Raw genomic sequence first — 12597 nt, 5'->3', positions numbered from 1 at the left:
ATGTTTAATTTTCAAATTTCTATGCATTTTCCACCTTTCCTCCTGTTATTGATTTCTAGTTCTATGTCACTGTGGTCAGAAAAGATATGTGATACAATTTCAACCTTCTTAACTTTGCGATCTATTAACTATCGTATGATCTATCTTGGAGAATGTTTCATGTGTACTTGAAAAGAATGTAGTCTGCCGCTGTCGGATGAAATGTTCTGTATATGTCTGTTAGGTTCATTAAGTCATAGTGTTGTTCAAATCTACTGTTTACTTATTGATTCTCTGTATGGAGCTAATTGTTTAAAGTGGGGTACTAAAGTCCCCATCTATTACTTTATTGTTGTTTATTTCTCCTTTTAGCCCTTGTTTTAGTTCTATTAGTATTTACTTTATATATTTAGATGTTCCGATGTTGGATGCATAAATATTTACAATTGTTACATCTTGATGAACTGACCATTCTGTCATTACATAATGACTGTCTTTGTCTGTTTTGACCATTTTTTTGCTTAATGTCTATTTTGTCTGTTATAAGTATCACAACCCTTGCTTTCTTTTGGTTACTATTTGCTTGAAGTATCTTTTTCCATCCCTTCAATCTCAAGCTATGTGTGTACTTAAAGCTAAAGTGAGTCTCTTATAGACAGCATATCTTTTAATCTTGTTTTTATACATTCAGGCTATTCTATGTCTTCTGACTGGAGATTTTAATACTTTTATCTTTAAAGTAATTGTTGATAGGTAGGAACTTGCTTTTGCCTTTTATTAATTGTTTTCTGAATGTTCTGTTCCTTGCTTCTTCTAATGTTCTCATCCTTTGAGATTTGAGTACTTTTTGTGGCAGTATGCTTTGACTCCTTTATCATAAACTTTTGTGTATCTACTATAGGCTTTTCCTTTGTGGTTACCATGAGGCTTACATAAAATATATTTATAACATCCTAATTTAAACTGATAACAACTTAATTTCAAAAGCATACTAAACTTTATAATTTTACTTCTTGCCCCCCCTCACAGTTTACATTATTTTAAGTTACAATTTACACATTTTATAATGTGTACCTAATAACAGATTATTGAAGTTATGATTATTTTTAATACATTTGTTTTTCTTAACTTTTAAACTAGAGTTGTAAGTGAATAATGCAACACCATTATAATATTAGAGAATCTGACTTTGGCTACATATTTACCATCACCAGTGAGTTTTACACATTCACATGTTTTTACAGTTTAAATTAGCATCTTTTCATGTTAGCATGAAAAACACCATTTAGTATTTCTAGTGATGATGAACTCCTTCAGCTTTGTTTGTTTGAGAAAATATTTATCTTTTCTTCATTTCTAAAGGACAGCTTTTCTGGGTAGAGTGGTCTTGGTTGACAGGTGTTTTGTTTGTTTGTTTGTTTGTTTTCTTTCAATATTTTGAATATATCATTCCACATTTTCCTGACCTGTAATATTTCTTTTGAGAAATTCACTGATAGTCCTGTAGGCTTTCTTCACTCTTTTTCATTCTTTTTCCTTTTTCCTCCTATGACTGGATAATTTCAAATGGCCTACCTTCCAGGTCACTTGTCTCTCTTCTGCTTGATCAAGTGTGATATTGAATCTCTCTATTGAATTTTTCAGTTCAGTCATTGTATTACTCAGCTCTAGGATTTCTGTTTGTGTGTTTTTTTGATGGTCACTTTTCCTTTGTTCAACTTCTCATTTTGTTTATGCATTGTTTTCCTAATTTTGTTTAGTTGTCTTTCTGTGTACTCCTATAGTCCACTGAACTTCTTTAAGAGGATTATTCTTAATTATTTTTCAGAAAGTTCATAGATCTCCATTTCTTTAGGGTCAGTTATTGGAGTCCTATTAGTTTCCTTTGGTGGTGTCATTTTTACCTGATTCTTTGTGATTCTTGACTCCTTGCATTAGTACCTGCACATTTGAGTAAGTGGTCTTCTTTCACAGAATTTATGTTTGCTATCGCAGGGTAAGACCTTCACTCATCAGCCCAACCTGGGGTACTAGATGAGTCAGCTGGTAGCATTTTTTGGCAATTGGGGCTTGCTATTGGAGTCCCTAGTTGGATGACGCTATTGCCCAGTATCTGAGGTCAGAGGGGGTGCCACTGGTTGAGCTCCATCATTGGGTGGAACTGCTGGCTGAGCTCCACATTCAAGCAGGGCTACTGCGTGGATGCTCAGATTGAGTGGGGCTACTGACTGTGCTCTGTGGCCAGGTGGGGTCACTAACTGGGTTCCGTAATCACTTCTGGTCAGGTGAGGTGACAGGCTGTGTTCCCTGGTAGGGTGGTGCTACTGGTTGGCAAGTGGGCAGGGCTATGAATGGGCTTTGCAATTGCTCCTGGTCAGCTGAGGTCTCAGGCTGTGCTCCTTGAGTGAATGGCACTGCTGGCTGGACTATGTTCAGTTGGAGCTGCAGGCTGTGCTCTGTCATCAAGTAGGGCTTCAGACTGTGCCCGAATGTTGCACAGGGCTGCAGGCTGGGCCTCACGACCTGGTAGGCTACTGGCTATGCTCTGACTGGGCTCTCTGGTGGTGAGGGACTTCCAATTGTATCCTGCAGTTGGGTGGGGCTAGGGACTGTGCTCTGTGGTCAGGTATGGTCACTGTCTAGGGTCCCTTATCAGGTGAAGCAACAGGCTATGCTCCACAATTGGGCAGGGTAACTGGCTGGGTTCTCTGCTTGGGTGAGGCTGCAGGCCTGGACAAGGCTAGATGTTCAGCAATCGGGCAGGGTCATAGATTGTACTCTGCTGTTGGGTGGGGTTATAGTCTGGACTCCGTGGTTCAGTGTTACTGTAGATTGGGCTCTGAGACTATCCAGGGTCACTCTTCAAGCTCCCTGGTTATGTGGAGCCAAAGAGTATGCTTAACAGTTGGGCAAGGCTGCTTGCTTGGCTCTCTGACCAAGCAGGGCTATAGCATGGGTTCCACAGTGGCCTGGGTTCTCAGGCTAGGCTACTTGGACAGGTAAGACTAGAGGCTATGCTCAGCAGTTACACAGGGCTGCAAATCTGCTTTCCAGCCCAGGCAGGACAGCACAACAAGCTGCATGGCTAGCACAGCCCATTGACCAGGCACCTAAATCAGGCAGAACTGTCCACCGAACTCTCTAGCCAGATGGGGCCACCAGTTTGGCTCTGAAGATGGGCAGAGCCACTGGCTGGGATCTCTGCTTGGGCACTGCTACAAGCAGAAATGCAGTCTGCCAAGATCTAAGTGCTGTTGCTGTAAGCCCCACCTCAACTTCTCCACCTCTATCTGATCTCCAGTGGTTGAGCCCCACAGATTCCCCCAGTTATCTCTATGCAGTGTGGCCCAAATGGTCCTTCTGGGAAGCGTCCCACAATGCTGGGGGAGCTAGATGTCCACCTAGGGCTCTCTTTTTCCAGTGGAGAAACTATAGGCCCAGGGGGCCCTCTCGGTGCAGTGCTGTGCCAGTCTGGAGAGGGGCAATGTCGTCAGAATGTAGCTGATTCTCTCACCCTTCTAATGTTGTACTTCTTAGTCTGCCATCTCGATTGGCAAACTTTTCTGGACTAGTTTCTATCCTCTTTGTTTTTGCCATGAACTCTTTAACACCAGCTTACGGATCACTTCTCAGAATAAAGTAAAATACATAAAATTACAAAAGAAACCAATTATATTGAAATAGTTATCAAGATATTTAAGAAAATAAATTGTGATATAATAATAGATGTGCTTCTTGATTAAAGCATTAAAAAATAAGATCTAGTGGCAGCTTTAATAACTAGTGTAATTTTGAAGTAGTAATGACTATAAACAATATTTCAAGATATCTGCCACAAATTTAATGTGATAGGAAAACATTTATTATTTCTATTAGTGACAAAGTTAGAGGTACTGTTAATACTACTTTGATCTGTTGCCTATATTGTTAATCAGATGAAATACTAAATATTAGTTAGCAGGTAAAGAAAATAAAGAAGCCGTATTTTTCACATCTAAGTTCAGGAGCCCCTGAATTCTCTCCATGGGTCTCCCAGGGGCCTTTGGACCCCTGGTTAAAAACCCCTGCTTTTTACATATCTTTGTAATTATTCTGCAGCAATTTTATACTGCCTTCTATGTTAATCATCTTTTTTCTGCTTAGTCTTTGTGAACATGACCATAATCTCCCTACCAACATGAAGTTCCTCAGCATTTAAGAATCATTTGCATGCACTGATGTTCTAAAATAGAATATACTGTTATTTTTCCTTCAACACTTGAATCACTTTTTTAAAACTGCTAATTTCTTTTTCTTTTGGTCAATGTTCTATATGTAAATGTGCCTACAAATATTTCATTTTTACCACTGATGTCCTAAAAACACTGGTCTTAGAGTTTTCTCTCAGTAGATCAAATTAAATTACACTAAAGCAGATTTTCAAAGCTGAAATAATAACTCCAAGAATCACCTAAATTTAGTACACATTATTTGTAACTAACTCATAATTGCATATATTAGAAGCTCCTCAACAATCTCAGGATATGGTATACTTTTTAAGTGTTTCTATGTGTTCTTGTAAGTATTTTAGGACTTTTCAACTTCTTCCATATAGTGAATTTGACTTCTAGCTTCAATTTAGATATTTTGAAATAAAGGAGACATTAATATTTTTATTAATAACCTTAAATTTGGGGCTCTCTTTTGCTGATTAAATTAACATTTGGGGGTTTGTTTTTGTTTTGTTTTGTTTTGTTAGTAAAGGATTTATCCTGACAAATAACTAAAATCTATTAGTTGTCTGGCAGGAAAGAGCTTATTGACCCATACTGGTGTTAGTTCAAGTCTCTGGGAAGCAATGTGTCCTTAATTGTTTTTTGTTGTTTTTGTTGTTATGGGGAGACAACCATGCCACATGAGCAACAAACTATGATTATGCATGGATGGAGTTTAGCACTGTAATCAAATAGAACTTACAACAAAGTTAATCTGATGATACATATTTAATGCTATGCATTATCAATGTGCTACATGGTAATTAGTCATAAATGGTAAACAGCTCCTTTGAATGGCAAATTGATGTTACTTTTGCATCGCTGACGCAAACCCTTTCTAGGATGAGAGGGAGAAAGGCAGTGGTGATCTAGTCTTTTCTCTGGCCTGAGGGAAGCAGTCTCCTTTGCGTACTTGAAAATCAAATGACTGTTTCTACCCAGGACCTTCCTCCTTACTAGAAGATACTCAGACATTGGATTTGTCTGCATAAACGCAATATTAACTTTCATAACTCAGATGAGTTATTCACAATTTGTGCCTTGTACCCAAGCAGCACAACTCCAATCATGCATACTATTAAATTACATGTTAAATTGTTTTCTCCTACAAGCAGAAGTAAGAAAATGAGTTTTGATTGAGCAGGGTAAGGAATGAGAAGAAATTTTAGAGTATCTGGCATCGAGGAGGAAGGCAAGACAGCTTGGAAAAAAGTCTTCAGTGGCCTGCTTTAAACAAAAGGAAAGCACAAAATTGTTGGGGCAAAGGATGCAAGTGATAAAACACACAGAGATGTGAAAAAGAGAAAGATACAGGCTTAGAAAAGGGAATGGATGTCTAGAAAAGAGGAAGAGATGAGACAGAAAAAGGTTAACCCACCCCCAGCAAACAGGAAATGCATGGAAGCAATGGGTATAACACTCGCAGAAGGAACCTGGCAGGATCTACACTTTGTGGTTCTCCTTCACTCACCTTCCGAGATTTAGCATAATAATGTGATTTCACAAGCAGTCCTTTTGACTGCATAGTGGATAAGATTAAACCAACTGAATTCAGTAATTTAGACATAATTTACTGCCTTCTCCAAATTGAAAGCAATTCCTTCCTCCCAACTGGACCAGGCAATTTAAAGAGAGAAACAAATATGTATCGTTTATGCTACAAAATTAAGTGAAACAGAAAAAAAAAAAATCCCACGTAATACATTTCTATACATACATTTTTAAAGCTTGTTGCATATTAGAGGGCCATTCATAAGTGAGACTCCTTCTGTTTCTTACATTCCCTAAAGAGCTGAAAACATGACTTAAAAAATAATAAATGTTTTTAATGTTACTGGTAAATAAATATCACAGTAGCATTCTGCATATTTACATTCTTTTTTATTTACTAAGGCATGTGAAGGAAAAGCTACAGTTCTAATGGGCAAAATAAATGCCTACATTGATTAATTCTTCAAAATATGGTTCTCTTTTACTAAAATCTGCTTATACAGAAAAGACTAGAAAGCTTCAACTACTGAATAGGAGTCAGATGTTTGTTTGCCTTTTTGTACTTTAAAATGAAACTGTCCAACTGGATAAAAAGAGGCAGAACTAAGTCACATTTAGGCTTCTTAACTTGCTCATTCTGACTACTGTGCAAAGAATCACGGGACTAAGGCACGCAGGACAAATGTGATCAGCTCTCCATTTCAACTCAGAGAACTCTGGACCTGGCTAGCTGGACAAAGAAAACACATTTTTCAAAAAACTTTTCCACAAGGGAATTTCTTAGCACAGTGTAACTTTTGTTGAGGTTAATAAAGTTGTGTCATGATAATAAAGAGCCTACATAAACTCATTAACTCTTAGTCCTACAGGGTAAACTGTAATGCAAGCCTACACTACACAATGGAGAAACTTCTATATAGACACAGCCTGCTCAAATGGCAGACAATGGTGCTCTGAGATTTAGAGACAGTCTAAGGGAGGTATAACAAAATTGCTACAGCATAAACTACTCAATCTTCTTAAAATCAAAGCAAGCCACGTGGCTCAAAAACAAACAACAAAAAACCTGCAATGACTATGCCCATCCATGAAATATCTTGCAGTTCTTCCTTCCAAAAATTAAACCAGACAGGGTCAAACATATGAAGAATTCTAAGACTTAGATCTAATAGAGTGCTTTATTCTACCAAGCAGTTTATTTGCTGTAATCCTCACAGTGACCTAGTAATGTCAGATGAGAAGATAGGGCTTTAGCAAACTGACACAGTTTGCCCATAGGAGGCAGAATAATAGAATAAAAAGAGCAATGGCTTTAGAGTCTTGATAGGCTTTGTTCTGAGTCTCAGCTCTACTACTCTGCCACTTACCAGCTAGGTGACAGTGGGCAATCTCTCTAAGCCTCAGTTTCCTGATGTGTAAATGAGGATAATAGTACTTATCTCATAGGACTGCTGCAGGATTCAATGAGATAAAATATATAAAGAGCACAATCCCCAGCACGTTAAGTGCTTAACAAGGGATAACTTTACCATTCACCCATTGATCCTGAGGAAGCTATTTTAACCTCTTGGCCTGTACACTTTTACGTCCATACAATGGTAATAACAATATCTACTTAAAAGTGTCATTGTGATGATGAAATAGATGCAATTTTATGTACAGAGGATGATGCGTCTACATGTGCACAGAATTAAATTTAAAAGCACACATATCTAATAAATGGCAGACACATACCTAGAACCTAGATCATCTGAGTCCTCTTACTGTCCACACAGCTAGATATTCCTAATTCTATTATCCAAACATAGAAGAACATTTTCACACAACTCCATTGAAAGGACAGCAATCTAGAAATATCTGTGAAAATGAAATTTAAAAGCAAAATATGCAAGTTACCTGAATTAAGGCCTCACTCAACATGTCTTCATTAACCTCCAGAATGATGTTTTTTATATCTTCATATGGCATACGATATGATCCTAGGAAGATAGCTAAAATAAAAATTGATTTTATTAAAAGGAGAGCATCACAATTTTAAAGTCCTAATAAATACCCGATTCCCATTTCATAGACTCAAAATATGAAATTCCTGTCACTAATATTACTCTACAGAATTTTGAGCAAACAAAAGTAGCTTCCATTTGATGGACTATACTACTCATCTAGGCAAAATGGCCTATTAGCTCAGGGTCTAATGTTTACAGCTCATGCGTATTTATATATAAGATAAAACTACTAACAGCACTGATGACTACATGCTTATGCATTTTAGATGAAGCTAATACAAAATAACCCATGAAAAGTTAGAAATTTTATCTCAAGTAGGCCTTTTAATTCAACGTAGAATTTACCATGGAGATTGTCAGATGCATCCAGTACAGCACTTCTCAAGAATGACAGTAAAGTAACCCGATACTAAGAAAACCATATCAATCTACTTTGCAGTTCTCCCACATAAGAAAAAATTAAAGTGTCTGAATCCTCAATGTTCTCTGCATCCCTGATGACATTCATAAGGTGTGCTATTAGTTGCTTTTATGTTGAATCAACGATTTCCCTTGTCAACTTTTTCTTAAATGCATATATATTAGGCCATATGGGAATAATTCAACAAATTATACCTAGAAAAGCTTACACTGACTCAGAAAGCATTATTCAACAATACATTCCACTTTAACCTCCACTGAACATACTTTTTAAAGAACATACATGTGTTCTTACCACCAGAACATAAATATATTCCTAAGAATTTTTTTTTTTTCATGGAGAGGTCTATATGCCTTCCCTGGTACCTAAAGAAAAAGCATCCTCCCCTGTCCAGGCAAATGATTACCTAGACATAAACACCAAATGAGACCTCCATAGTCCAAATAAATAATGTTGACAGATATCAACTAGCAATTAAGATCATACTATGTTTCTTTTTTTTTTTTAAGTACTGAACATCCACTTTATAAAAAAAAAGGACTGTCGGGTAAGCAATGTACACAGGCAAAACAGCTATTAGGAGACTGCTTTTCTGACAGCAACATTCCTACTGACACAAAAATGAGAATGACGAGTTGTTTACTTTAATCTGATTCTCTATAGCAAACTCCTTCACAAAATAAACTCCCAAGGTATTTCTCTGCATATTTAGAAATGCTTGATGTGCTGAAATTTCTCATACATAGTGTTTTAGTATCCTCAGAATATAAACACAGCATACTGTGGTCACACACACACACACACACACACACACACACACACACACAAATGCTGAATTTAATACAGAGTGGAGACTATGTCAAGAAAAACTTAGGACCTGTGTAAATGAAGATGGGTTTAACTGTCCAGCTACTTTAGGAAAAGCGTATTTAATGGTTGACTGCTTTGTTAAAGGCTTTAAGGTTCACTAACCAGTTTTAAAGTACAGTGGTTAACAACTAGCTCACATCACAATTCCTTCAAATATAAAGCAAATAGTAGTAAAAGGATTTGCCCAATGTGACTAGTGAATACTCTAAAACTATCACTCCCAGGCCTAGGCAGAAGGAAAAAAAAATATAACACTCTTTTCAACTCTGCCTTTCCTCTCACTGTGGCCTCTAACAATGCTGAATGATCATTACTTTCCAAAGCTTTATTATTCATAAATTTCACCTGGCCTAGCCAAGGCTAAATTATGGTAGTCTCTATTATGGCTGAATGACAAAAAGGCAGCCTAAATCATGTTTACACAGAATTTTGTTCCTAGTAGGTGCTAAATATACCTGTTCAAAGAAGTTATAACTTTGTTTTAAATACATCCAACAACCCCTCACCACCACCATCACCACCACTCCCTACTGAGAAAATAATCACATACAAAGATTCTGGGCTGTTTTGGGATCCAAAATTCTCAACTCTTTCACTTTCTTCTTTGTAGGCAGGGTCTTCTTTTCTTCAAAAGCTTCTGCATTCTTTTGAACTGAAAGAAAAATGTTGATTCATAAATAATAACAGTGCTAATCCAAATACACAGAATCACATTAGTAAGGCATATTAGCTACATTAATAAAGCTCATGCCCAAATCAATAAATGGGTTTATTTCATCAGTTCAAGGAAGAGGATAAACATAAAAATATAGACCTGTTTAGAGGTTTCCCTACAAATTAAATATCAGCACTTAAGCAGAAAAGATAAGCCAAATAGAACCAAAAATCAATTGCTGCTTCTTACCTAATGTGCAGCATTAATTACTCCTTAACCAGGTTCCTACAGCAGTAATGGAATTAAATATATAGAAAAATCTCCCTAATTTGGACTAATTGAGGAAAAAGGCAGATGTGCATTTATCCTAAAATATGCTAAAATTTAGGCAGGTCTTTAATTCAGTGAAATTGCTTTAAAAATATCTAAGGTAACTTTAACTGCTAAACAGGTTGCCATATAAAAACTCCTGCTGGGACTGCTTTGAAGAATAGACATGAAACATTTGCAAGTTACACAACAGTTAGCACCTATTTGCATACCCATAATTAATAAACCTCAAAGACATGGTCTTTTCAGTAAGTTCCCTTTGTCTCCCTCACCATTTTTTAGTGCTCTTTGCTTTCTTTGAACGAAAGATTTATTTATGCTATATTCAGAAGGTAACCCTTGAGTTCCAAACAGTTAAAATGTCCTGAAACCGTGAGGAGTGACAGTGCCAAGGAGGGGCTTTAGACCCCCATCACTTCCACCAGCCCTCCCTCCAAACAAGCCATCCCCCAAACCAAATTGAAAAACAACATCCTGTCTGCTAAGAAAATGAAGATTTATGTCAAATCCCTAAACCCCTCCTACACAGAAATTCTACAGCTACCACTATATTCCTGTGTTGGCAGTTTACCTCTTCTAATATAAAAACAGGGTTGTAGGTAATGGGAAAAAATATGAGAAAAGTAAAGCCAACATTTTTCAGTCAAGTAGAATGATATGCTCTTGGGCCCAAACTCTTGCGGCTAAATTTCATCGCTAAATCACATGGCCATCATCATGCTGTTTCTTTATTACTTTTAAAAAATATAATGTCATTTTGAGGCAATCAGTATTTATCTGATCTTTGTTAAGGAGATCACAAATGAGTTACTGATCTTCTTGAGAGGAAAAGTAACCCATGACCACAGTAGATTTTTTTGCTAAGCTATGTGTTTACAGATGTGAGCATCTGGAAAACTTTCTAGAAGGCATCAAAATATTGTGGGTCCATTAAGACACCCCCCCTTTGTTTTACTGGTGCAAAATATATGAAAATTAAATGAACTTACTACAAAAATCACAGAAAAAAAATAATTACCTGAATAACTAAATTCCTAACAGTTAGTGCTAAGCTCTACAAGTATGACCAATCTAAAGTGATGGAGAGTCCAATCACGCTAGGTAATTACACTTAACAATCATGATCTTATGGGAGTGCCAAGTAGTTTGCCATGTTTACACAAGATAAGAGAGTTATTGGTCAACTGGAAGAAAAATGACTTTTAAGATATTCTTTTAAAACCATCACAAGTGTTCCCCCAAAGGATCTAAGACTACAGTGTCTCTCCAATAAAATAATCAGCATTTTAATTTATCCTAATTTTCAAGCCACTCCCAGCTTAACACAACTCTGTATAAAGAAATAACAGTCAAAGAGTCAGTCCTTTTGTCAATAAAAAAATTATCTGAATTTTATTGAAATTACTTCTAGTATCATTCAGAAATGTGTCCTAGTCAAACAGATTAGTCAAGAAAACTGTCCTAATCTTTCAATATGCCTTAAATCCCACTATGGGAGACAAATTAACAAAGTACATATACAATGAAAATGCTATAGTATGAAAGACATATTAAGATTATCCTGCAAACTAACAGACTCCTGACTAACCCAGGCATATATAATGCTCATTTTGTATGACTTCATAGTTTTGCTTTTTTTAAAAGTATATTTCAACCTCTACCCTTTTCACATGAACAGACTGTTTAAAATTAAGATTAGATCTCTTAAGTATCTTGAGTTCACAGTTTTGTTTTTTGAATCCTAGTATATTTTCCTTGTATTATACAATTTGGTTTTATCTCAGGCTCAAGGAATGGTAAGAATTCCATGAGTGGGCCCTGCTGTTCTGAGAATCATTAGAGTAAAGCTAGTTTAAAATAACTCCTTAACTAAACAGGCTTTCAGAAACAATAATGTTTTCACCAGGATCAGTAGATACTGACCAGTGGCTATTATCACCTTTGGCTTTCTTGTCTTTAAAAGCATTCCTTAGCAATCACAACCATAGGCTTAGATAAATATAGAATTTGAAGAGAGGCAATGATGTATGAAACTTAACTATATAGTATTGAAGCTTTCCTATATTAAACAGTTCCTGCTTTCATAATGACTAGAAAATGCCACTTTTCCTAAGATGCTTTTATTTCATATTTGTTTCTAATACTTACAAAACTTAAACATTCCATAACTTAATTTAAAAAAATGGATAATCCCATAACTCAGTTAAAACTCAAATAGATATCTCTCCAAGGAAGACATACGGAATGGCCAACAGGCTTATGAAAAGATGTTCAACACTGCTAATCACAAAGGAAATGCAAATCAAAACCACAATGAGATATCACCTCACACCTGTTAAGATGGCTATTATTTAAAAAAAAAAAAGATAAGTGCTGGTGAGAATACTGAGAAATTGGAACCCTTGTACATTATTGGTAGGAATGTAAAATGGTATAGCCACTAGGGCCACTAGGAAAAACAGTACGGAGATTCCTCAAATAATTAAAATAGAACTACTATACAATCCAGCAATCCCACTTCTGGGTATATATCTAAAAGAATTGAAATTCAAATCTTGAAGAGTTATCTGTACGCCTATGCTTACTGCAGCA

General features: G+C 36.4%; 1 protein-coding gene across 1 annotated transcript in view; it reads right to left on the bottom strand.

Moving 5' to 3' along the window:
• DIAPH2 (diaphanous related formin 2) overlaps window positions 1-12597 on the bottom strand; it is an 888726-nt gene that overhangs the window by 487212 nt on the left and 388917 nt on the right. Inside the window, exons 19-20 of the mRNA XM_029240205.1 lie at window positions 9571-9672; window positions 7620-7714 (exon numbers count right to left, since the gene is read on the bottom strand). Of these exons, the coding sequence (XP_029096038.1) occupies window positions 7620-7714; window positions 9571-9672 (197 nt within the window). The remainder of the gene's footprint in view (window positions 1-7619; window positions 7715-9570; window positions 9673-12597) is intronic.

Source organism: Monodon monoceros, unplaced genomic scaffold (assembly GCF_005190385.1).
Source record: "Monodon monoceros isolate NGI ecotype Baffin Bay Population unplaced genomic scaffold, NGI_Narwhal_1 Super_Scaffold_22, whole genome shotgun sequence".
NCBI classification, from domain to species: Eukaryota; Metazoa; Chordata; class Mammalia; order Artiodactyla; family Monodontidae; genus Monodon; species Monodon monoceros.
Note: the sequence above shows the minus strand (reverse complement) of the source record. Positions and strands in the feature narration are given on the sequence as shown.